Source organism: Anguilla anguilla, chromosome 4 (genome assembly GCF_013347855.1).
Source record: "Anguilla anguilla isolate fAngAng1 chromosome 4, fAngAng1.pri, whole genome shotgun sequence".
In the NCBI taxonomy this organism is placed as follows: domain Eukaryota; kingdom Metazoa; phylum Chordata; class Actinopteri; order Anguilliformes; family Anguillidae; genus Anguilla; species Anguilla anguilla.
The window spans coordinates 1,596,551-1,619,258 of record NC_049204.1 but is presented as its reverse complement, the minus strand read 5'-3'; the positions used below and the strand labels follow the sequence as shown (position 1 = coordinate 1,619,258).

The window sequence follows — 22,708 nt, the reverse complement described above, 5'->3', positions numbered from 1 at the left end:
AGACAGTGTACCGACAGCTATTAACTAGCTAGCTACGTATCATACTATCAGATATCATAGTTCATTTATTGACAACTAGCTAGCTCACATTGACGTTAGCTGTCATATTGATAGGTAACGTTACAAATATAAGATTACCGTTACCGTTCTTTCCAACCGTTGTGAGTAACTGACTTTAGCTGACGTTGTCATAAAAGTTTTCCCGACCGTGAAAACCATAGACATGAATATATGTCTATGGTGAAAATGCCTGGCTTGTTTACATTTTGGACAGATGTAGTGGGTAAATCTATCGCTGTTCCCGTCACAGAACTTTCGACACAAGCAAAATCTGAAGCGCTATCCTAAAATTTCTTCTTACCGTTTTTTTCTATAAGGGTTATGGGGAGTGAAGTCCATAGTATGATCGGCTTGAGCAATCACCTCTAACTGTTGACTACATATCCCATTTGTGCTTTCGTAAGCTCAAACTTTTCGTGGCCATGGGGGTAAACCATTGCTACTGTGTGAAGAGGGGAGTCAATATTTCACGTTATGTTTACAGGCGTTACAGACCTTTCCGCATAATTTTGAAGTCATCTTTTATTGCTGTTGAAGCCTTAATTGTATGAAAGCTTTACATGGGAGAGGGATCAGTCTTGGTTGAGGGGGACAGTTTGATTCTTTACAAACATTGGGCGGGACACGTCCCACCCGTCCCCCCGGTTCCTACGCCAGTGGTGTGTGTGTGTTTATTTGTGAGTGTGTAGTGTGTGGTTGTGTGTCTGAGAGTTTGTGTGTGTGTCTGAGATAATGTGTTTGTGAGTTTGTGTGTGTGTGTGAGAGAGCATGTGTTTATGAGTGTGTGTGTGTGTGTGTGTGTGTGTATGAAACAAACCACATTTCTCATGCTGGCACATAGAGGTCAAGTACATCTCTGGTAAAGTTTTATTATTTACTTTATTGCAATATCAACATAGTCGATTGGAGTTTGTTTCCTCTGAGGCTTGTGAGAGGAACACAGAACACTGATTCTCCCTGAGGGTCTGTTGTCTGGCCCAGCAGCCTGGTTTATAAAAGCAAACGGGGGCTCTGGGTGAACAAGTCAGATCTTCATCTTTGATCACTCTGCTGCAGACACACAATCAGCCACCCCCCCCCCCCCCCCTTACAATTGAACCAGTCCAGCCTCTGCAAAGAACCGGCCGGTGAGCTGAGCGGGTTGGAGACGTGTTTCACAGTCCAGCGCGGACAGAGTTTGTGGGAATCCCTGACGTCTGCGCGCTCATTTCGGTGGGGGCGGATTCAGGAAGCTCGGAGCGCCGGAGTGTCCATGTGGGAATGTTTAGTGAACGGGATGCGTTGGTGGTGGGGAGGCGGTTTCGGGAAAATCGCAGGGGCAGGAAATGACTGTGGGTTCCACTGCGTCACGGGAACTGAAGCCCGACCGCGGAGCTCGGCGCGCGCCGTTGAAGAAGAGCGAAGGAATGAGAGAGTAAAAGCCAGATCGCTTCGGGATCTGCAGCATGCAGCCACACAGCAGCCAAGCAGCCACACAGCAGCCATGCAGCCACACAGCAGCCAAGCAGCCACACAACAGCCATGCAGCCACACAGCAGCCATGCAGCCACACAGCAGCCATGCAGCCACACAGCAGCCATGCAGCCACACAGCAGCCATGCAGCCACACAGCAGCCATGCAGGCACACAGCAGCCATGCAGCCACACAGCAGCATGTTTCCACAGCATGAACCCTAAACATGCAGGCCAGGGGCGTGTGGTGTAAACAGAGAGTTAAATATATGCCCCGAGCCTTTGATCTGTGACCGCCCTGCTGCAGGAGCTGGGGTGAGTCCAGGGGCAGCTCTCGCTCTGTGAAGGCTGCCTTGCAGGGGTAGTTGGGGGCAGCTGTCTGCAGGGGTAGTTAGGGGTAGTTGGGGGCAGCTGTCTGCAGGGGTAGTTAAGGGCAGCTGTCTGCAGGGGTAGTTGGGGGCAGCTGTCTGCAGGGGTAGTTGGGGGGTAGCTCTCTGCAGGGGTAGTTGGGGGCAGTTCTCGCTATGTGAAGGCTGCCTTGCAGGGGTAGTTGGGGGCAGCTCTCTGCAGGGGTAGTTGGGGGGTAGCTCTCTGCAGGGGTAGTTGGGGGCAGTTCTCGCTATGTGAAGGCTGCCTTGCAGGGGTAGTTGGGGGCAGCTCTCTGCAGGGGTAGTTGGGGGGTAGCTCTCTGCAGGGGTAGTTGGGGGCAGTTCTCGCTATGTGAAGGCTGCCTTGCAGGGGTAGTTGGGGGCAGTTCTCGCTATGTGAAGGCTGCCTTGCAGGGGTAGTTAGGGGCAGTTCTCGCTATGTGAAGGCTGCCTTGCAGGGGTAGTTAGGGGCAGTTCTCGCTATGTGAAGGCTGCCTTGCAGGGGTAGTTGGGGGCAGTTCTCGCTATGTGAAGGCTGCCTTGCAGGGGTAGGTGTCTCCGGCGTCCGGCCTGCAGAGCAGCAGGGCTTTGACCACGGTGCAGTACAGCCATCCCGTCATCCCGGACGCTGCCCTGCTCACCGCCGGGGCCGTGGCCGCCGCCCACAGCTGCCGTATGTCCGTCACGTGACCGTGCGAGGTCATCATCTCGCCGTAGATGCAGGGGTGGTACGGCGCCCGGCCCTCGCCCGAGAAGTACGCGTGCTCCTGGGGGGCCACGCCCGCCACCTTGGCGCAGATGCCCATGAAGACGTCGTCGATGTAGAGCGAGGAGTTGAGCGTGGCCGACGCCCGGTACAGCTTCTCCGCCACGTCGCCCGAAACCACGTACCCCGCCCCCGCCGTGTAGTCCGGGTAGGACGTCCAGGGGTACATGTCGTGGGACATGTAGTACTTGCTGTCCCTGCGGCGGATGGGCGGGGCCCCCCTGTGGACACGCCCCACCCACAGGTCCCGCGCCCCGTCCCGCCGCAGGCCCTGCAGGTAGCGCACCAGGTTGGGCATGTGCACGAAGACGTCGTCGTCGGCGGACATGAGGAAGCGGGCGCGTGCGCAGCGGGCGTGGGCCCAGCGCAGCTGCAGCAGCAGCTTGGCCGTCAGGTTGTGGAACGTGTCCAGGAAGTCCTGCTGCACCAGGTCGCCGTGCAGCGCGTCCTCGCGCAGCAGGTCCCGCTGCACCGCCGCCCGCTCCCGCGCGTCGGGGTGCACGCCCAGGGCGAACAGCACCCGCACGGCGGCGCCCAGCTCCCGCCGGACGTACGTCTCGTTGCCCCAGGTGGCCCGGATCGCCCCGCGCCGCTCCACGTTCTTCGGCGACGACTTGACGAAGAGGAGGAGCAGCACGTCGTCGGCGGCGCACTTGCGCTCGGGGTCGATCAGGAAGGGGGGGTCGGCGAGGGCCCGGGCTCGGGCGTGGCCCACGCTGAAGCTGCTGTTGAGGAAGGCGTAGCTGTTGACCAGGTAGCGGTAGGAGTAGGAGCGCATGTGGCTGACCACGTGGTGGTCCAGCTGCTCCCAGCTCACCAGCAGCATGCACATGGCCAGGCCCGTGGTCATCAGCATCAGCCGCACACACTGCCACTTCCTGATCCTCCTCAAGTTCACGAACATCCTGCCAAACGTCGCGCCCCTGGATCCCCTGCCTGCCTCCTGACGCCTTCTCCGTCAGGTCCAATAGGAGGCCTGCGATCGGGTGTGGTCGCCGTTGCCGCGGTAATCCAAATGCTCCATGGTATTGATCCCCAGGGGTCGGGGCTCCTCAGAGAAACGCCTCGCACGTGCTCAGTAGCGTCTCCTCTCGCGCCGCGCGGTTAGCAAGCGGAGCACGCCCAGCTGTGGGGCGGGGGGGGCGGGGGGGGTGGGGGGGGGTCGCCTCCGACTGTCCCCAAAACCAGGGTCATACTCCGCCCTGCAAAGGGACAGAGTGAAACAAATTAAGAAAAGAAGAGAAAGGCTTCTGACTGTAACAGGTTAGCGAACGCTGAGCGGAGCTGTAAGCCTACAAGGTGCCGGCGGCTGTGTTTGTGAGCGGAGCTGTGAGCCTGCAAGGTGCCGGCGGCTGTGTTTGGGACTCATGTCAGTCAGGTGAAGCAGTGCTCATGTTCTCCCATGCTGGTGGTCACTATGGAAACGAGTTTCTGTGGAGTTAGGCTGGTGTCATGCGGTGTGCAGTGGTGTAACAGGAGTCCGTTTCACGCCTGGATGTCGACGCGTTAGCCTGGCGGACGTTTCTCCTCGTGTGGCTTGGAGCCGGTTTGAGTACTTTATGCGTCTTTGACCAAAGTTTTACGACCACTGATGTGGAACAGAGGACAGCGCGCGTGGGTGAACGTGACTCCGCTGAATGTAAACGTGATGTCATTGTGAGAAAGCAGCCGCATGCTGAAGCTAGGGCGGAGTGGTTGAAGCGTTTGAAGCTTCCTGTTGGCTCAGGAAGACTTCCTGGGATGCAGCAGGTTCTGCAAGCACAAAATTAATCTGTTTGAACAACGATCTGTTTTATGCCCTGTTCTGTGTTTGTGCTGCACAAACATTAAACATAGTGTTATAATTATACATGAGTAAACACAGCAAGCTTGGCATGAGCTTTTTCCAACCCACATCAAGTCAATGTTATTCCTATAAATTAGTTTTTTTTTTGTTTTGGGTAGTATTAGGTGATGTTAGAAATATTCTCCTGAGCTCCTGGTGCGGTCAGGAGTGTAAGAACACCTAGTGCGTTTAGCTTCCTGTTTGCTCTCGTTGCGTTTCTGTGAGTACAGGTGTTTACCACTGAACTAACGATACTCCACAGAAATGACACACACACACGCACATGCACACACACACACACACACGCGCACGCACCAGGCCTCTAGGCCTGAGAACACCATGCGACCTCACGCCGCTTATCTGAGTAGCATGCATCAGTGGGAGTCACGGTGTCACACTTATCACACCCACCCAGGCCAGCGTCAGATGCATCATGTGTGCCAAACTACAATGCGTCATGGCAACGGCGTGTCCTTCCAAGTGCGGTTGCTAATGGAGACGGAGTTCTGTGGCATGCTGTCTCCACGCAGTCGAAAGGCGTGAGAAAGTTTGTTATCGTTGCTGGGAACGCAGTAAATGACAGTGCCGTGTCTGCCTCGATGACATTGAGCTATGCACCGATGACATTGAGCTATGCCTCGATGACATTGAGCTATGCACCGATGACATTGAGCTATTCCTCGATGACATTGAGCTATGCCTCGATGTCATTTCATAATATTTCTCCACATTTTTCCTTTGTATTGACGAGTGCTTTCGTTGAACACCAGGAATTCATTACGAAAAATTAACCCTCCTATTATGTTCAAATTAACTAACAAGTTTTATGTTTTGGGGTCAATTTGACCCCAGCAATATAAACCTTCAGAAAATAATTGTAACTGAAAGTGTTACCAAAGTTTCTCTCTCAGCTACTTTAGGCCTTTCTACTGACCATCTTAATAGCCCAGTAAATAAAAAAAGACTCCCCCTCCCGTTATACAGCAAGTATTGATTTTATATAAGCCCAGCAAACACCAAAACATACTTTGTATAGTCATTTGCATATGCAAATGACTATACAAAGTATGTTTTGGTGTTTGCTGGGCTTTATGTTGGTATTAAGTGCTCATTAAAAAAGAAAAATAACATTTGGAAAGAAACACACCTTTTATTATCAAGCATAGTAAAATTTTATGTTCGGGGTCAATTTGACTGCAGGAAAAAATATTTAAAATGTCAAACATTTCAAATATTTAGGTTCAGAAAACACTTCAGAACATCAATAAGTAACAATAATGATGAAACACCAATAAAAAGTAAATTAATCACCAGAATTGAGTTTTGATAAAAAATGAACATAACCACTCAACTAGGTACCCATGGGTATCAATTCTTCATTCAGACAAGATAGGTGCAAGTTTGTCACGCTCCTGTCGACCCTGCCTTATTTCCCTCATCAAAGGTGTTGCTTCACCTTATGACTTGTACACTCCTGCCAAAATAAGCAACCCAATATAGGATTGCTAGTGGGTCACATCCAGCTCTTTCCAATTGTCACCATACACATGCCTCCCCTCTAAGTTTGTCATCTCAAGAATATCCTTTTGAATTGATGGTGTTATGAAGAGTTCAAATGCAGACTTTATGTCTTGTACATGACTGCTAGCATATCTGGTGGGGCCTGGAACCATTTTGATGACATTAGCAGCACTAAGTCTACCCTGTCTTTCAACTGGGGATCCGAACCATAGTAGTTCTCCATTTTTGGAAGTAAACATGTCAGTTCTTGGTGGCTGAGAGATGACAGGGGTGTTTCTTGGGGGTTGAGAGATGACAGGAGGGTTTATTGGTGGTTGAGAGATGACAGGAGGATCTTTTGGTGGTTGAGAACAAAAGGAGGGTCAGAATGTGGTATCTCAAAGGCTTCATTCTCATCATCAGAGGAGGATGCCACATAGTCAGGGTCCTCCTCAACATTATCCTCAGTCTCAGACATATCCTCATCTAAATCACTTTCACCCTCCAAGATCTGTGACAGAACCTCAGTAGCAGAAAATATACACCTCTGTCTGGTGGTCATTGTCAAAATCTTTAGTTGAGGCACAAATGCAAAGAGAAATGGTTTAGAGGGCTGTGTGTGCAGCCCATATTATAAGTTTGCCCCCGCCCCCATGTTGCGAGAATGATCAGAGATCTCGAGGGAACTATGTTTTCTCCTCACACACAAGCATGCTCTCTCTCTCTCTCCCCCTCTCTCGCTCGCTCTCTCTCTCTCTCTCTCACACACACACACCCACAAATTCATGTGAAAATGCCCTCAGCCAACACAACAAAAACAAGATCAAAATGATGGTTTTATATATCAATAGAGTTTGGGGTCAAAATGACCGATGCGTACAACATGTGTAAAGGACATTGAAAATAATTTTTTCAGTTAATTTCATTCCATGTTTTCCCCATAAAGTTAGGAAAAGTCATGAAATATCTAGCTGAAAAGAATATGGTAACCATATTTTTAGAGACAGTAAACATTGAATGGGGTCAATTTGACCCCAAACATAATAGGAGGGTTAAGGTGAAGCTAACCAACTAACGTAAAATGTTTCTTTTACTGTATAAACACCATTGATTACGTTTCTCATTCGTTAATTGACAGATTATTATTGGGGGTTAATGGTTATGTTTCTTATATTTTGCACTCTTTAAATGGCTGGGAAATACCTTCATGACATTATTATTAGGATTGTGTATTTTCCCTTCTTTTCGTTCCCGTCTCTATCGCTGTGTCCTGTGTATATCCAGTGAGTCTGTTTTAGCCCCCAGGGAACAGCAAAGAGCTTTTCATTCTGTCCACATTGCTGGGACACATTGGGCAAGCAACATGTAACACACTCATCTGTATAATAATCAGATCAGATAAAACTGTGGGCTGTGTCACTGTGCCAGGGTTTTCTGCTAGCTAACGAACGTGATCTGAACTTCATGTTCATGTGATAGAGAACACCTTCCAAGCTTTTTGTTGTTGTTGTTCTTGTTTGTCCAGAGAGAAGGACACGGCTCTCTCTTGGTCGAGCGGTGGAAGTCCGCCAAACTTTTGCCGTTGAATGTAAAAGCCAACGCAGCACTACGTCCAATAATGAGAGGCTCTGAGCGTGCTCGCTGGGAGCCGGACAAAGCTTTTCACGACAAAACAAAAATACCACTACAGCAGCAAGTCTGCGCAAAGAGACCGTACCGTCTACAACAATGAGCCGGGCTGGGCGCCTGTCTCAAATGAGCATGTGTCAATACGGATGGGATCAGTCGCCCTGGCAACCCCCCCACCCCCCCCCCCCACCACCCCCACCCCCACCCCCACTCCCACCCATCCTAGGCAGTCTGCGCATTTAAACACTGCCAGCCGTTTCAGACAAAGCACCTGGTTATCAAACCGACTGAGCAGATCACACCTTTAATGGAGCCATCACCAGCTGTCTTTCGCTGTTATTTACTGTCAGTTTCGTTCAGAGCCCACGGAACTATCCGATTGGTTTGTTTCAGACGGCGCACACGCTAGTTTGCATTGGGCGTTCAGTATGCGAATGGACGGTTGTTTACAGTCTGAGTGCACTGGCTCGTATGTTGGCCGTGTGCTGTTGATGAAATGGAAAGATTTGTGTCAGAGGTTGTTGGCTCTTGAGCTAAAATATATTTTTAACATCAGTTGGTTTAGAATTCTCACAAATCAAATATTTTCCCAACGGAAAAATTCCTCAGAGCCCATAATGTTTTTTTTTTGTTTTTTTTGGGCCAATAATTCTGCCGTCCCATCCCCGCCCCCCCCCCCCCCCCCCCGCCGTTGTGAGTACATTGTCATGGTAACTGCATAAATACTAATAAGGATTGTAAAAACTTCCCTGTCTGTGGATCAGGGTGAAAGCTGAGATGAGATCTGGAGCGTTTTAAAGGAACTTCACGTCTGCAAACATTTACAAAATGGGAGGCTGTTTAACGAGGGAGATAAGTGAGCGGGGTGCTGCTGAAAGAGGCTGTTCTTCGGTTTGGGTGCTGCTCTGTAAGACACGGTCGCAGAAGCCTGTTTTTTTTGGCAGAGAGTTCCTGCCCCCTCAGCTGAGCTGGAAGCTCCGTCATCCTCGCCAGGTCAGAAATGTGGAATGAATTCCGTCAGAGGAGCAGAGGACCTGAAGGTGTGTTCTCAGGAGCACGCCGTTGTGGCGGGTTTTGGATACCTCCCCCCCCCCCACCCCCACCCCAAGCCACGCATTGTCCTCCACCCCCCCCCCCCCACCCCACACCCCCCAACTGATAAAAGCGACCCAGGGGCTAGGAGCGGCTCTCTCATTTACCGTCTACAAACAGTCTACAGGGACTGTTTAAAGCTCTACCGTCAGGAGTAAACATGCACTCACACATCTTTCATTGGCCTCCTTTAAACAAACAGATCTGAGTGGGGGCACACATGCTTCAGAAGCCATTGCTTTAGATGCTCCATAAAAAGGTTGAATTCCAGTGATGGGTGTCGCCTGGTTTCAGCATAGTGTGTGTGTGTGTGTGTGTGTGTGTGTCCACCCCCACCCCTCTGTGGAGGGTCAGTGGAACTGTGGAAATCACCTGTGGAGTCTCTCTAAGACTTTTTTTTACGTAAAGCTAAAAGGAGGGGGGGGGGGGAGCAGGAGTTCACCACTACTTTTCACAGCAACTGAAATAAAACACCCCCCCCCCCCTTCCCCGAAGCAGCGCATTATAAATAGAACGACGGCCTGAGGAAGGAGGAGAGGAAGAACAGGAAAAAAAAATAAAAAATACACCGTCGCCGGTTCACTCACCAGTGCAGGGGAAAGTTTTAATCCGTATGCGCGCGTGTGTGTGTGTGTGCGCGTAAAAGTCCAGCTGTGCGTATTCCTGCTCGGGAATGTCGGCCCTCCGCTGTGGAAAAGGTGCGAGTGCCGCTGGGAGGGGGGGGCCCGGGGGCTTCCTGCTCTCTGCTGCTCCGGCGTGCGACTGACCGCCTCCCGCACCGAGCGCTGGCTTATGAGCGCGAGAGAGAGAGGGAGGGAGGAAGAGAGGGAGGGAGGAAGGAAGAGAGAGAGGGAGGGAGGAAGTAGAGCTCTGTGGTGTGAAAGCTCTACTCTCTGTTTCCACTGATACCGCCAGCGTTCTGCGAAAACAGCCCGTTCCCATCCGACTCCGGGCGGTGTTCACGCCAGCGCACATCAGCGGGATCGGAAAACTGACTTTAATCGGAGTTAAACTTGAGAGTAAAAGGTGCTTTTATCAGTGGAAAACTTGCTCTTATCAGAGTAAAACGTACTCTTATCAGAGTTTAACATTTTAATCGTGCAGGACTGTGTGTGGAGAGCTGGGGTAGGATGAGACCTTTCTGGCACTGAAATTAGTGTCATCTGAATCAGATAAACCCTCCAGACCTGAGGACAAAGCGCGGTATTCAGCAGTCCGGGTTTATTGGGTTACAGAGCCAATGGGAAGCTTTCTTTAAAATATGTACAGAGCTGGATATGACTGAGAGCCTTAACAGGGAACATCTTATGATTTGAGCAGCGTGTGCACACACATACACGCGCGCGCACACACACACACACACACACACACACACTCACACACATTCACACACTCATATGCACACACACACACTTATACACACGCATGCACACATGCAAGCACACACACACACACGCTTTCGCACATGCACACACACACATTCGTCCATGCACACAAGCACACACACACACACACACACACAGAGCAAACTTGTTGTGTACAGTAAGTTGCTCTGGATAAGAGCCTCAGCTAAATGCCTGTAATGTAGCGTAATGTAAGCAAACCACCGAAGAAAACAGGGTGTGGAAAGTGGGCCAGACACATGACTCGGGAGCGGGGGGGTCACGGGGAGGTCAGGGTGGAGGGTCCTGTGCAGAGCTGCGTTTGGGCTGTGTGTGCCTGTGCAGAGCTGTGTTTGGGCTGCGCGTGCCTGTGCAGAGCTATGTTTGGGCTGTGTGTGCCTGTGCAGAGCTGCGTTTGGGCTGTGTGTGCCTGTGCAGAGCTGCGTTTGGGCTGTGCGTGCCTGTGCAGAGCTGCGTTTGGGCTGTGTGTGCCTGTGCAGAGCTGCGTTTGGGCTGTGCGTGCCTGTGCAGAGCTGCGTTTGGGCTGTGTGTGCCTGTGCAGAGCTGCGTTTGGGCTGTGCGTGCCTGTGCAGAGCTGCGTTTGGGCTGTGTGTGCCTGTGCAGAGCTGCGTTTGGGCTGTGCGTGCCTGTGCAGAGCTGCGTTTGGGCTGTGCGTGCCTGTGCAGAGCTGCGTTTGGGCTGTGCGTGCCTGTGCAGAGCTGCGTTTGGGCTGTGCGTGCCTGTGCAGAGCTGCGTTTGGGCTGTGCGTGCCTGTGCAGAGCTGCGTTTGGGCTGTGCGTGCCTGTGCAGAGCTGCGTTTGGGCTGTGCGTGCCTGTGCAGAGCTGCGTTTGGGCTGTGTGTGCCTGTGCAGAGCTCCGTTTGGGCTGCGCGTGCCTGTGCAGAGCTGCGTTTGGGCTGCGCGTGCCTGTGCAGAGCTGCGTTTGGGCTGTGCGTGCCTGTGCAGAGCTGCGTTTGGGCTGTGCGTGCCTGTGCAGAGCTGCGTTTGGGCTGTGCGTGCCTGTGCAGAGCTGCGTTTGGGCTGTGCGTGCCTGTGCAGAGCTGCGTTTGGGCTGTGCGTGCCTGTGCAGAGCTGCGTTTGGGCTGTGCGTGCCTGTGCAGAGCTGCGTTTGGGCTGTGCGTGCCTGTGCAGAGCTGCGTTTGGGCTGTGCGTGCCTGTGCAGAGATGCGTTTGGGCTGCGCGTGCCTGTGCAGAGCTGCGTTTGGGCTGCGCGTGCCTGTGCAGAGCTGCGTTTGGGCTGCGCGTGCCTGTGCAGAGCTGCGTTTGGGCTGCGCGTGCCTGTGCAGAGCTGCGTTTGGGCTGCGCGTGCCTGTGCAGAGCTGCGTTTGGGCTGCGCGTGCCTGTGCAGAGCTGCGTTTTGGCTGTGCGTGCCTGTGCAGAGCTGCGTTTGGGCTGTGCGTGCCTGTGCAGAGCTGCGTTTGGGCTGCGCGTGCCTGTGCAGAGCTGCGTTTGGGCTGCGCGTGCCTGTGCAGAGCTGCATTTGGGCTGCGCGTGCCTGTGCAGAGCTGCGTTTGGGCTGCGTGTGCCTGTGCAGAGCTGCGTTTGGGCTGTGCGTGTCTGTGCAGAGCTGCGTTTGGGCTGTGCGTGCCTGTGCAGAGCTGCGTTTGGGCTGTGCGTGTGCACGGGGTGGCGGTGTCGTTTAACGGCTGGAGAACTGCGCTCCTTACTCCAGAGCTGTGTCTCCAGTCCCCAAGTGAGCCCTGCGGTTGTACCCGGGTGAGCCCTGCGGTTGTACCCGGGTGAGCCCCTGAGGTTGTACCCGGGTGAGCCCCTGGGGTTGTACCCGGGTGAGCCCTGCGGTTGTACCCGGGTGAGCCCCTGAGGTTGTACCCGGGTGAGCCCTGAGGTTGTACCCGGGTGAGCTCTGCGGTTGTACTCAGGTGAGCCCTGCGGTTGTACCCGGGTGAGCCCTGCGGTTGTACCCAGACTGGTTGAGCTCAGTCGTTGCATTAAATATCCAGCTGTGCAGATGGACTGTATGTAGAGAGTGTGTGGAGTTCACTCTCCGGTATCGTTACTGAGCCACAGAAACACACCTGCCTGCTGGTTTCCCAAGGGACCATAAGAATCAACACCTCAGATCCCACAGGAATGTGCTCATTACGGGGACACTAAAGGCAGACCCGACGCTCTGTTTGCACCCAGCTGCGTTTACACCTCACCCCTGTGTCTCAGTGTCACAGCACTTCACACGCAACGCCGTCTGGGCCATATGAGACCCATTTAGGGCCGCGTTGGGAAACCCTTACAGGTCCAGAGTCGGTTGGGTTTGGATCAGTCTGTTTTAAACAAACAGACTGGTCACAGGAGGCAGTGCTGCAGGTTTAATTAGCTAGCGGTATTGTTAATATCTGGCGTAAAAGAATTTCCCCCCGTAACTGGGTCGACGAGGTGAATGGTTGGGTTGTTTTGATGGTGCGTTATCATTTCTGTCTTTGCAGACACATCGTCACGGAGCTGATTGAAACGGAGAGGGTGTATGTTGAAGAGCTGCAGAGCATCATGGAGGTGGGTTTGTTATCTATTTATTTATTTATTTTTGCTTTGCTGGTTTCGTGGCTACGAGGTCGTGTCGCTGAGTGAAACCAAACGCCCTGAATGAGGTGCACAGCTGGCTCTGTTTCACCACAAAAGCACAAAGAAACACGTTAGCGTTGATTTACCGTAGCGTAGCTCGGTTCAGACTAGAGACGTGACTGTTCGTCACGGAGAACCACACGGTCCCTGCACAGCGTCCACGGGGACCGGGGTTCGGTCTGCAGACGGCGAGCCGTCCCGTGACCTTCGCCTGATGACTGTAACATTGCGACTGCGCCATAATACGATACGCATCGCTATAATGTTGCGGCAGCTTGACAACGTTGCAGCGACGCTGGAAGGTAACAGTGGGAAGATGAGAGTGTGGGTTACTCTGCCCCCGCCTGTGTGCAGACCAGGACAGGTATCCACGGTGAAGTTGTTGTGTGTTTTTTTTTCGGGTGTGTGTGGAAAGATGAGCCCGGGAGGTGTCCCGCAGACTCGCGTATAAATAAATAAATAAAATGGGGGTGACTGAGGCGCTCCTGCGTGGCGTGACTGACAGCGCTGTAACTCTACTCCGCCCCAGGGCTACGCCGCCGAGCTCGATAAGACGCACCTCACGCACCTCCTCCCCCTGGCGCTGCACGACAAAAAAGACGTGCTTTTCGGGAACCTTCCGGAAATCCACGACTTTCACAACAGGTAAGAGCTGTTTTGTGTTCTGCATTTTTAATTTCTGACTGATGGACTTAATCCCTAGAACAGAAACCAGCACCTCCCAACCCCCCCTCCCCCCCCCCCCCCCCCCCCCCCCCGCTCGCTAATTGTGATTAGCGCATTCCCAGAGACACAGTGAAATGAAGGGACCGGTTTGGCAGGGTTCGTCATCCCAGATACAGAGAGTATTTCAGGGCCCCCCCCCAGGGTAAACCCCGCCCTGTCCAGCTCCTCTGATGGGCCAGTCGCTCTGGCAGAGCAGATTGAGTTACATGGTGAAACACAGAGCGACCGGGGGGGGGCACATCTGACACCCAAAGCACCTGTTATTACCCTGGGTCTCTCTCACACACACACACACACACACACACATTTACATTACATTTTACATTACAGGCATTTAGCAGACGCTCTTATCCAGAGCAACTTACACAACTTTTACATAGCATTTTACATTGTATCCATTTATACAGCTGGATATATACTGAAGCAATTTCGGTTGAGTACCTTGCTCAAGGGTACAACGGCAGTGTCCTTACCTGGGAATTGAACCTGCAACCTTTCGGTTACAAGCCCAGTTCCTTACCCCACTGTGCTACACTCCGTCCACACACTCACACACACACACACACACTCGCACACACACGCAAACATACACACACACATACACACATACACACACGCACAAGCAGGCACACACACACATACACTCACGCACACACATGCACAGGCAGGCAGGTACACGCACGCACACACATACACTCACGCACACACATGCACAGGCAGGCAGGTACACGCACGCACACACATACACTCACGCACACACATGCACAGGCAGGCAGGTACACGCACGCACACACATACACTCACGCACACACATGCACAGGCAGGCAGGTACACGCACGCACACACATACACACGCGCACACACACACACACACACACACACACATACACATACACGCATCTCACATACACACACATACATACACGCATCTCACACGCACACACACACACATGCACACACGCATTCACACACACACACACACACACACACATACATGCATCTCACACACACGCCCCACTGAATGCATCACACCTGTTTGTTCTTGCTGGGCATACCGTACTGCATTCAGTCCAGGTCATTAAGGTGAGACTGGCAGTTTCATCCGGTCCGTAGAGCGTATCGTGTTGAGTCACCTGGGCGTGATGCTCAGGTGGCTTAACCTGCTTCACCTGTTTAATATGAAGTCCCGTATGGACATCCTCTCTCTCTCACAGACTAATGTACACTCTGCTCTGGGATGCTGACCGCACGCTGGAGCACTTACCCATTACACTTACTATTACTGTACACCTGCCATCCTGCTACTATTACTGTACACCTGCCATCCTGCTACTATTACTGTACGCCCACCATTCTGCTACTATTACTGTACGCCCGCCATCCCGCTACTATTACTGTACAACCGCCATCCTGCTACTATTACTGTACACCCGCCATCCCGCTACTATTACTGTACACCTGCCATCCCGCTACTATTACTGTACAACCGCCATCCTGCTACTATTACTGTACACCCGCCATCCCGCTACTATTACTGTACACCCACCATTCTGCTACTATTACTGTACGCCCGCCATCCTGCTACTATTACTGTACACCTGCCATCCCGCTACTATTACTGTACAACCGCCATCCTGCTACTATTACTCTACACCCACCATCCCGCTACTATTACTGTACGCCCGCCATCCTGCTACTATTACTGTACACCCGCCATCCTGCTACTATTACTCTACACCCGCCATCCTGCTACTATTACTCTACACCCGCCATCCTGCTACTATTACTGTACACCCGCCATCCTGCTACTATTACTGTACACCCGCCATCCCGCTACTATTACTCTACACCCGCCATCCTGCTACTATTACTGTACACCCGCCATCCCGCTACTATTACTGTACACCCGCCATCCCGCTACTATTACTGTACACCCGCCATCCCGCTACTATTACTCTACACCCGCCATCCTGCTACTATTACTGTACACCCGCCATCCTGCTACTATTACTCTACACCCACCATCCCGCTACTATTACTGTACACCCGCCATCCTGCTACTATTACTGTACACCCGCCATCCTGCTACTATTACTGTACACCCGCCATTCTGCTACTATTACTGTACACCCGCCATCCTGCTACTATTACTGTACACCCGCCATCCCGCTACTATTACTGTACAACCGCCATCCTGCTACTATTACTGTACACCCGCCATCCCGCTACTATTACTCTACACCCGCCATCCTGCTACTATTACTGTACACCCGCCATCCTGCTACTATTACTGTACACCCGCCATCCTGCTACTATTACTCTACACCTGCAATCCCGCTACTATTACTGTACACCCGCCATCCTGCTACTATTACTGTACACCCACCATCCCACTACTATTACTGTACACCCGCCATCCTGCTACTATTACTGTACACCCGCCATCCTGCTACTATTACTGTACACCCGCCATTCTGCTACTATTACTCTACACCCACCATCCTGCTACTATTACTCTACACCCACCATCCCGCTACTATTACTCTACACCCGCCATCCCGCTACTATTACTCTACACCCGCCATCCCGCTACTATTACTGTACACCCGCCATCCCGCTACTATTACTCTACACCCACCATCCTGCTACTATTACTCTACACCCGCCATCCCGCTACTATTACTGTACACCCGCCATTCTGCTACTATTACTGTACACCCGCCATCCTGCTACTATTACTGTACACGCACCATCCCGCTACTATTACTGTACACCCGCCATCCCGCTACTATTACTCTACACCCGCCATCCCACTACTATTACTGTACACCCGCCATCCTGCTACTATTACTGTACACCCACCATCCCGCTACTATTACTGTACACCCGCCATCCCGCTACTATTACTGTACACCCGCCATCCCGCTACTATTACTCTACACCCGCCATCCCGCTACTATTACTGTACACCCGCCATCCCGCTACTATTACTCTACACCCGCCATTCTGCTACTATTACTGTACACCCGCCATCCTGCTACTATTACTGTACACCCACCATCCCGCTACTATTACTCTACACCCGCCATTCTGCTACTATTACTGTACACCCGCCATCCCACTACTATTACTGTACACCCGCCATTCTGCTACTATTACTGTACACCCGCCATCCTGCTACTATTACTCTACACCCACCATCCTGCTACTATTACTCTACACCCGCCATCCTGCTACTATTACTGTACACCCGCCATCCTGCTACTATTACTGTACAACCACCATCCTGCTACTATTACTCTACACCCGCCATCCCACTACTATTACTGTACACCCGCCATCCCGCTACTATTACTGTACACTCGCCATCCTGCTACTATTACTGTACACCCGCCATCCTGCTACTATTACTCTACACCCGCCATCCTGCTACTATTACTGTACACCCGCCATCCCACTACTATTACTGTACAACCACCACAGCTTCCAAAACAGGCTTCACACTACTATTACTTCTGCATCTGTGTGTGTTTGTGTGGGCGTGGGCGTGTGTGTGTGTGTGTGTGTGGGCGTGCGCGTGTGTGTGTGTTTGCGTGGGCGTGCGCGCGTGTGTGTGTGTTTGTGCGGGGGTGTGCGTGTGTGTGTTTTTGTGTGTGTGACTTCCTGCTTCCTGTTTTTCAGGACATTTCTGAAGGAGCTTGAAAACTGTGTTGAAAACCCAGAATTGGTGGGAAGGTGTTTCCTGAAAAGGGTGAGTGTGGAACAGCAGGAGATTTGTGCTGTGTGTGTGTGTGTGTGTGAGTGAGTAGAACAGCAGGAGATGCGCTCTGTGTGTGTGTGTGTGTGTGTGAGTGTAACAGCAGGAGATGCGCGCTGTGTGTGTTTGTGTGTGTGTATGTGTGTGTGTGTGTGCGCGCTGTGTGTGAGTGTAACAGCAGGAGATGCGTGCTGTGTGTGTGTGTGTGAGTGTAACAGCAGGAGATGCGCGCTGTGGGGGTGTGAGTGTGTGTGTGTGTGTATGTGTGTGTGTGTGTGTGCGTGTGCGTGTGTGTGTAAGTGTCATGTCTAAGAGAATGTTCTCTTCACACACTGCTCCAGAAAGAGGACCTGCAGATCTACGAGAAGTACTGCCAGAACAAACCGCGCTCTGAAGCTCTGTGGAGACAGTGTGGAGACTGTGCTTTCTTCCAGGTGACCCTCCTCCTCCTCCCCCGCGCGCCCCCCCCCCCCCCATGAATGAATAAACCAAAGAATGAAAACGAAAAGAGGAATAAGGCTGAAAGGAACATTGAGAGAAATATTAATAGAGCAACAGACGGGAACAGACATGAGTAAAACTGAATGAGATGAGACTAATCACGCTCTGAACAGAACTGAGAATGTGAATCAGATTCAGACTTCAGACTGAAAGTGAGACTGAGCACAGGAGTAAGTGTAAGGATAATAATAATGATAGTAATAATAATGAAGATGATAATTGTGCTGATGGCAGTAACAGCAGTAATATGATGATTTGGCCGAGTGCGCTCCCTCAAGGTTGTTTTTGAGAGGGAAGCTTTCTGCCGCCGTGGTAATGTTTGTCTGAATTCTGAGCTCGGGAAACAGACTGTGAATTGCGCATAAAGACAAGCAGAAGGCTGATAGTTTTTCAGTGCTGTGAGTCCCTGTGAGTCCCTGTGAGTTCCTGTGAGTTCCTGTGAGTTCCTGTGAGTTCCTGTGAGTTCCTGTTCTGTGGGGTGATGCCGCTGTTATTGTTGTTGTGTTGTTGTTTTTCCCTGTGGCAGGAATGTCAGAAGAGGCTGGAGCACAAGCTGTCCCTGGACGCGTACCTGCTGAAGCCGGTGCAGAGGATCACTAAGTACCAGCTGATGCTGAAGGCAGGTGCAGCGCCCGCGGGCGGCGGCTCTGGCGGCTCTGGTGGCTCCATCGCGCGCGGGCGGGCGGGCGGTGGGGCCAGGGGGGCGGGTTTGAGCAGACGCCACGCGCCCCAAGGGAGGCCCCGTTCGCGGAACGCGCGGAGTAAACACGACCCAAAACCACATTAGCGGCTCCGACACCGCCCAGCCTGATTAGCATCACTATGGAAACCAATAGGGCCCTTTCAACCCCCCCCCCCCCCCCCCCACCTCCACCCGGCTCTTAAAGTGGCTTGTGATGAGGCAGTCTGGTGAATGGCCGCCCCTAACAGCCCATTGTCTCATTACATTACATTACATTTATTTGGCAGACGTTTTCATCCAACGCGACGTACAGTGAGTGCATACCGAAGGTCACTGGGACAACTACAGAACACAGGGCTGATAAGGAGCAATACTCATTATGTCACAGTTATTCATAGCCATGAACACATTGAGTCCAGTTCACACAGTAAGCATTACTCTGGCCTAACCTACGCTAAGTCAAACTAGGAGGCATGGCAAGCTACAACATCTAGACCTCCTACCTGCACTCGGTCTCTGTGAGTACCACACTCAGAGGAAACGCCCAAATTGGCCAGCGCTGGTTTCACCCCCTCCCCCCCCCAGCGTAACATGACACTGCAGGGGGGCAGAGGTTGTCACAGCTGAAAATGCAGTAAATGCGCTTTACTGTACACACACACATGCACACACACGCACACGCGTACACAACAAACACACACACACACACACTTACTCACACACACATACTATACATACATACACACACACACAGTGTACCTTTTTAAATATGAACCCCCGTTCAGCAGACACACGCACACATGCAGAAACACACTCACACACACGTACACACACACACACACACACACACACACACACACATATACATACACACACACACAGTGTACCTTTTTAAATATGAACCCCCGTTCAGCAGACACACGCACACATGCAGAAACACACTCACACACACGTACACACACACACACACACACACACACACACACACACAGTGTACCTTTTTAAATATGAAGCTCCGCTCAGCAGACACACGCACACATGCAGAAACACACTCACACACACGTACACACACACACACACACACACACACACACACACACACACAGTGTACCTTTTTAAATATGAAGCCCCGCTCAGCACACACACTCTCGCTCAGCCCCAGGCTGTGTCTCCTGTGGGCTGTGTGCAGCTGAACTGTGGCTGGAGCCTTTAATCAGTCCCGTGTACCGTGAAACAGGCAAAAGCAATCAATACCGGAGAATTTACACAGAGGCCGTCGCACCGCTGTTCCCCACTGGCCTGGGGACTGCAGTACTTCACAGGCCCCAGTTTAAGCACAGCACAGGTCGGGGATGGATTTGGCTTGTAGGAGGGCGGTGTGGACAAGCAGAGGAAGGTCTTTACACAGCCTGGGAGCGCTGAAGGTAACAGCTGCTCTTATTTCCTGGGCATCACGTCCCTGTGCAGTTTAACATCTAGCCTGTTCATGTCTGAGGACTGCTCCTCCCCACTCTGCTAACTGTGAGTCCCAGCTAACTGCTAACTGAGTCCCAGCTAACAGCTAACTGGGCCACAGCTAACAGCTAACCCTGAGTCCCAGCTAACTGAGACACAGCTAACACTGAGTCATAGCTAACAGCTAACACTGAGTCATAGCTAACAGCTAACACTGAGTCATAGCTAACAGCTAACTCTGAGTCATAGCTAACTCTGAGCCACAGCTAACAGCTAACACTGAGTTATAGCTAACAGCTAATTCTGAGCCACAGCTAACAGCTAACACTGAGTTATAGCTAACAGCTAACACTGAGTCAGAGCTAACAGGAGCCGAAGCCCTGAGCAGAATTCATAAGAGAGAGTCTTGGGCTTGCTTTCAGGGTAGATGTATTCAAAATCAAAAGGGCAACAGCAGCTAACGCTGTTCCTGTCACAGTATATCCTGTAATGCGTGTGGCAAAGCCCTTCATCCCCCGCGACCTTTCCTGGCTGAAATGAACTGGCGCGCGTGTGACCGTGACGTTGGTGTCCGTGAGCGCAGCTGTTCCCCCGCGGTCTCAGCTGTCGCCCCACACGGAGGCCGAAATGCGCGCCTGCGTCCGCGGGAAACGGGCCGAGCGGCGGGGGGGTGAGAGAGGCTGTCGATTTCGCCCGTCAGCTGTGATTGATTGACAGCTGTCAATGTGGAGCTGTAATGTGATCTCCCCCTCCCCCCTGTCCTCGGCCCTGGAGAGTCTGGATTAAACTGCATTGTTTGGGGGGGTGGGGGTTGGGAGTGATGGGGTGTGGGGGGGTAGTGAAAGGAGGAGGCCAGAGCTGCCTGTTCTTTATTTACTTTCCTGTTTGTTAACTGACATTAGTGACATCGGGTGTTGCCCCGTCTGGTCTGGCCGGCATCCATTTTAAACCCTCACTGTACAGTGTGTGAAATGTGCTCCTAAATCAAATTAAAATGTTCACATGTGCAAAAGAAAAAAAACAACCGGGTTTAATTCCATTTGCAGTTGTCGGCTCAGGAAGATGACTGCAAGTCATGAGCTGAAAACACCCGTCAGACATTCAGTTAAATGGATTCCTGAACTAGAATGTGCCTGTGTGTATTTATATGTATATAAATAATGAGTGGAGTATTTGTGGTGTGTGTGTGTGTGTGTGTGTGTGTGCGCTCCTGCAGGAGATGCTGAAGTGCAGTAAGAACTCGGAGGGCACTGCAGAGCTGGAGGAGGCTCTGGCCACCGTCCTGGACATCATCAAGTCCGTCAACGACTCCATGCATCAAATCGCCATCACAGGGTTCGAGGTGCGTGAGTGAGTGAGTGAGTGAGTGAGTGAGTGAGTGAGAGTGTGAGTGAGTGTGTGAGTGATTGAGTGAGTGAGTGAGTGTGTGGTGAGTGAGTGAGTGTGTGAGTGAGTGAGTGAGTGAGTGAGTGAGTGAGCGAGCGAGCGAGCGAGCGAGTGTGAGTGAGTGAGTGAGTGAGTGAGTGAGTGAGTGAGTGAGTGAGTGAGTGAGTGAGTGAGTGAGTGAGTGAGTGAGTGAGGCCAGCCAGTGTCGATGCTGCGCCATAAAAATGGCAGAATTGGTGTTGGTCCATAAACAGGCCTTTAGTGGCGGACTGTTAAATTCGTCCATTAAAGCAGCAGCTAGGCAGCTAGGCCCAAACCAGGCCCTGCTGCAGACACATTATACACTTCACAATCTGCCCAAAAACAAAGTTAACTTTGATTTATTTGAACAAAAATGCAGTAAAAAACATAAAAGGACTCCAACATCATGCATAAAATACGGGACAGTTGGGCGGGAGAGGAAGTAAACCCCAGGCGGCTCAGAAGAGTCTTCCCCTAAATTATTATACATACACATTTCACAAAAAAGTAAATAAAACCACAAAACAACAAAGAAAACCACAACGAAAGTTGCCATTTGATTGATGGTTTGGTGGGTTTGAGCAGAACTATTGTCATCATCCTGCGGAGCATTTGATTGGTTGGGGTTAGGAGCGCGGGCCCGTTTCCCCTTTCTACAGCGTCCGCAAGGGGAAGTTAGGGTTAGTTTGTGTCTGGCGGCAGTGTAGTAAAGTTGTGTGAGTCACTCTGGATAAGAGTTTCTGCTAAATGCCTGCAATGTAATGTAATCTGATTTGTTCTAGGACGTTTTAGCCAGTGTTATGTTACAGGTCATTGGTTGAGGTGGCTTGAATCACCATCCTAAGATCATGATTCATCTGAGGAAGTAACAGACACTGCGGCCCTCCAGGACTGGAATTAAACCTGCAGTCACAGCGCCCCCTCCAGGACTGGAATTAAACCTGCAGACACTGCGGCCCTCTAGGACTGGAGTTAAACCTGCAGACCCTGCGGCCCTCCAGGACTGGAGTTAAACCTGCAGACACTGCGGCCCTCCAGGACTGGAGTTAAACCTGCAGCCACTGCAGCCCTCCAGTATTAGACCTGTCGTTAATTTAATTAAGTCATTGATTAAATTTCAGTTAATATCCAGAGTTGTGCGAATAGAAATGGAGTAGACCCAAACTCTGATCACAGGGTTGTTGAGGTAAGGTGTTTGACCCAGGTGTGTGACCCCCCCCCCCCTCCCTCCCCCCCCAGGGCAGCCTGAGTGACCTGGGGAAGCTGCTCATGCAGGGGTCCTTCCAGGTATGGACTGAGCACAAACGGGGTCACAGCAAGGTCAAAGACCTGGCCCGCTTCAAGCCCATGCAGAGGCACCTGTTCCTGTACGACAGGATGCTGCTGTTCTGCAAGCGGCGCGAGGACGCGGCGGACGGGCACGAGAAGAGCCCCTCCTACAGCTTCAAACACTCCTTAAAGGTACGGTGCGCTCCTTAAAGGTACGGTGCGCTCCTTAAAGGTACGGCG

General features: G+C 51.9%; 2 protein-coding genes across 10 annotated transcripts in view; one reads left to right on the top strand and one right to left on the bottom strand.

Annotated features, from left to right (window-relative positions):
- Window positions 1-22,708, top strand: part of mcf2l2 (MCF.2 cell line derived transforming sequence-like 2) — a 96,870-nt gene that overhangs the window by 52,043 nt on the left and 22,119 nt on the right. For all 8 annotated transcript variants that reach the window (XM_035415741.1, XM_035415740.1, XM_035415746.1 and 5 more), the window contains 7 exons: window positions 12,536-12,602; window positions 13,201-13,316; window positions 17,079-17,148; window positions 17,496-17,588; window positions 18,182-18,274; window positions 21,009-21,134; window positions 22,439-22,660. In XM_035415741.1, the coding sequence (XP_035271632.1) occupies window positions 12,536-12,602; window positions 13,201-13,316; window positions 17,079-17,148; window positions 17,496-17,588; window positions 18,182-18,274; window positions 21,009-21,134; window positions 22,439-22,660 (787 nt within the window). The remainder of the gene's footprint in view (window positions 1-12,535; window positions 12,603-13,200; window positions 13,317-17,078; window positions 17,149-17,495; window positions 17,589-18,181; window positions 18,275-21,008; window positions 21,135-22,438; window positions 22,661-22,708) is intronic.
- On the bottom strand, window positions 1,936-3,788 carry LOC118226264 (lactosylceramide 1,3-N-acetyl-beta-D-glucosaminyltransferase A-like). Of its 2 annotated transcripts, XM_035415750.1 has the most exons (2): window positions 2,420-3,788; window positions 1,936-2,243 (listed from the first exon to the last, which is right to left on the bottom strand). In XM_035415750.1, exons 1-2 carry the CDS (start codon window positions 3,548-3,550, stop codon window positions 2,229-2,231), a joined length of 1,146 nt encoding a protein of 381 aa, XP_035271641.1. In that variant the 5' UTR covers window positions 3,551-3,788; the 3' UTR covers window positions 1,936-2,228. The 2 variants fall into 2 exon arrangements, with proteins under 2 accessions (XP_035271641.1, XP_035271640.1); XM_035415749.1 differs by having other exon boundaries at window positions 1,937-3,788.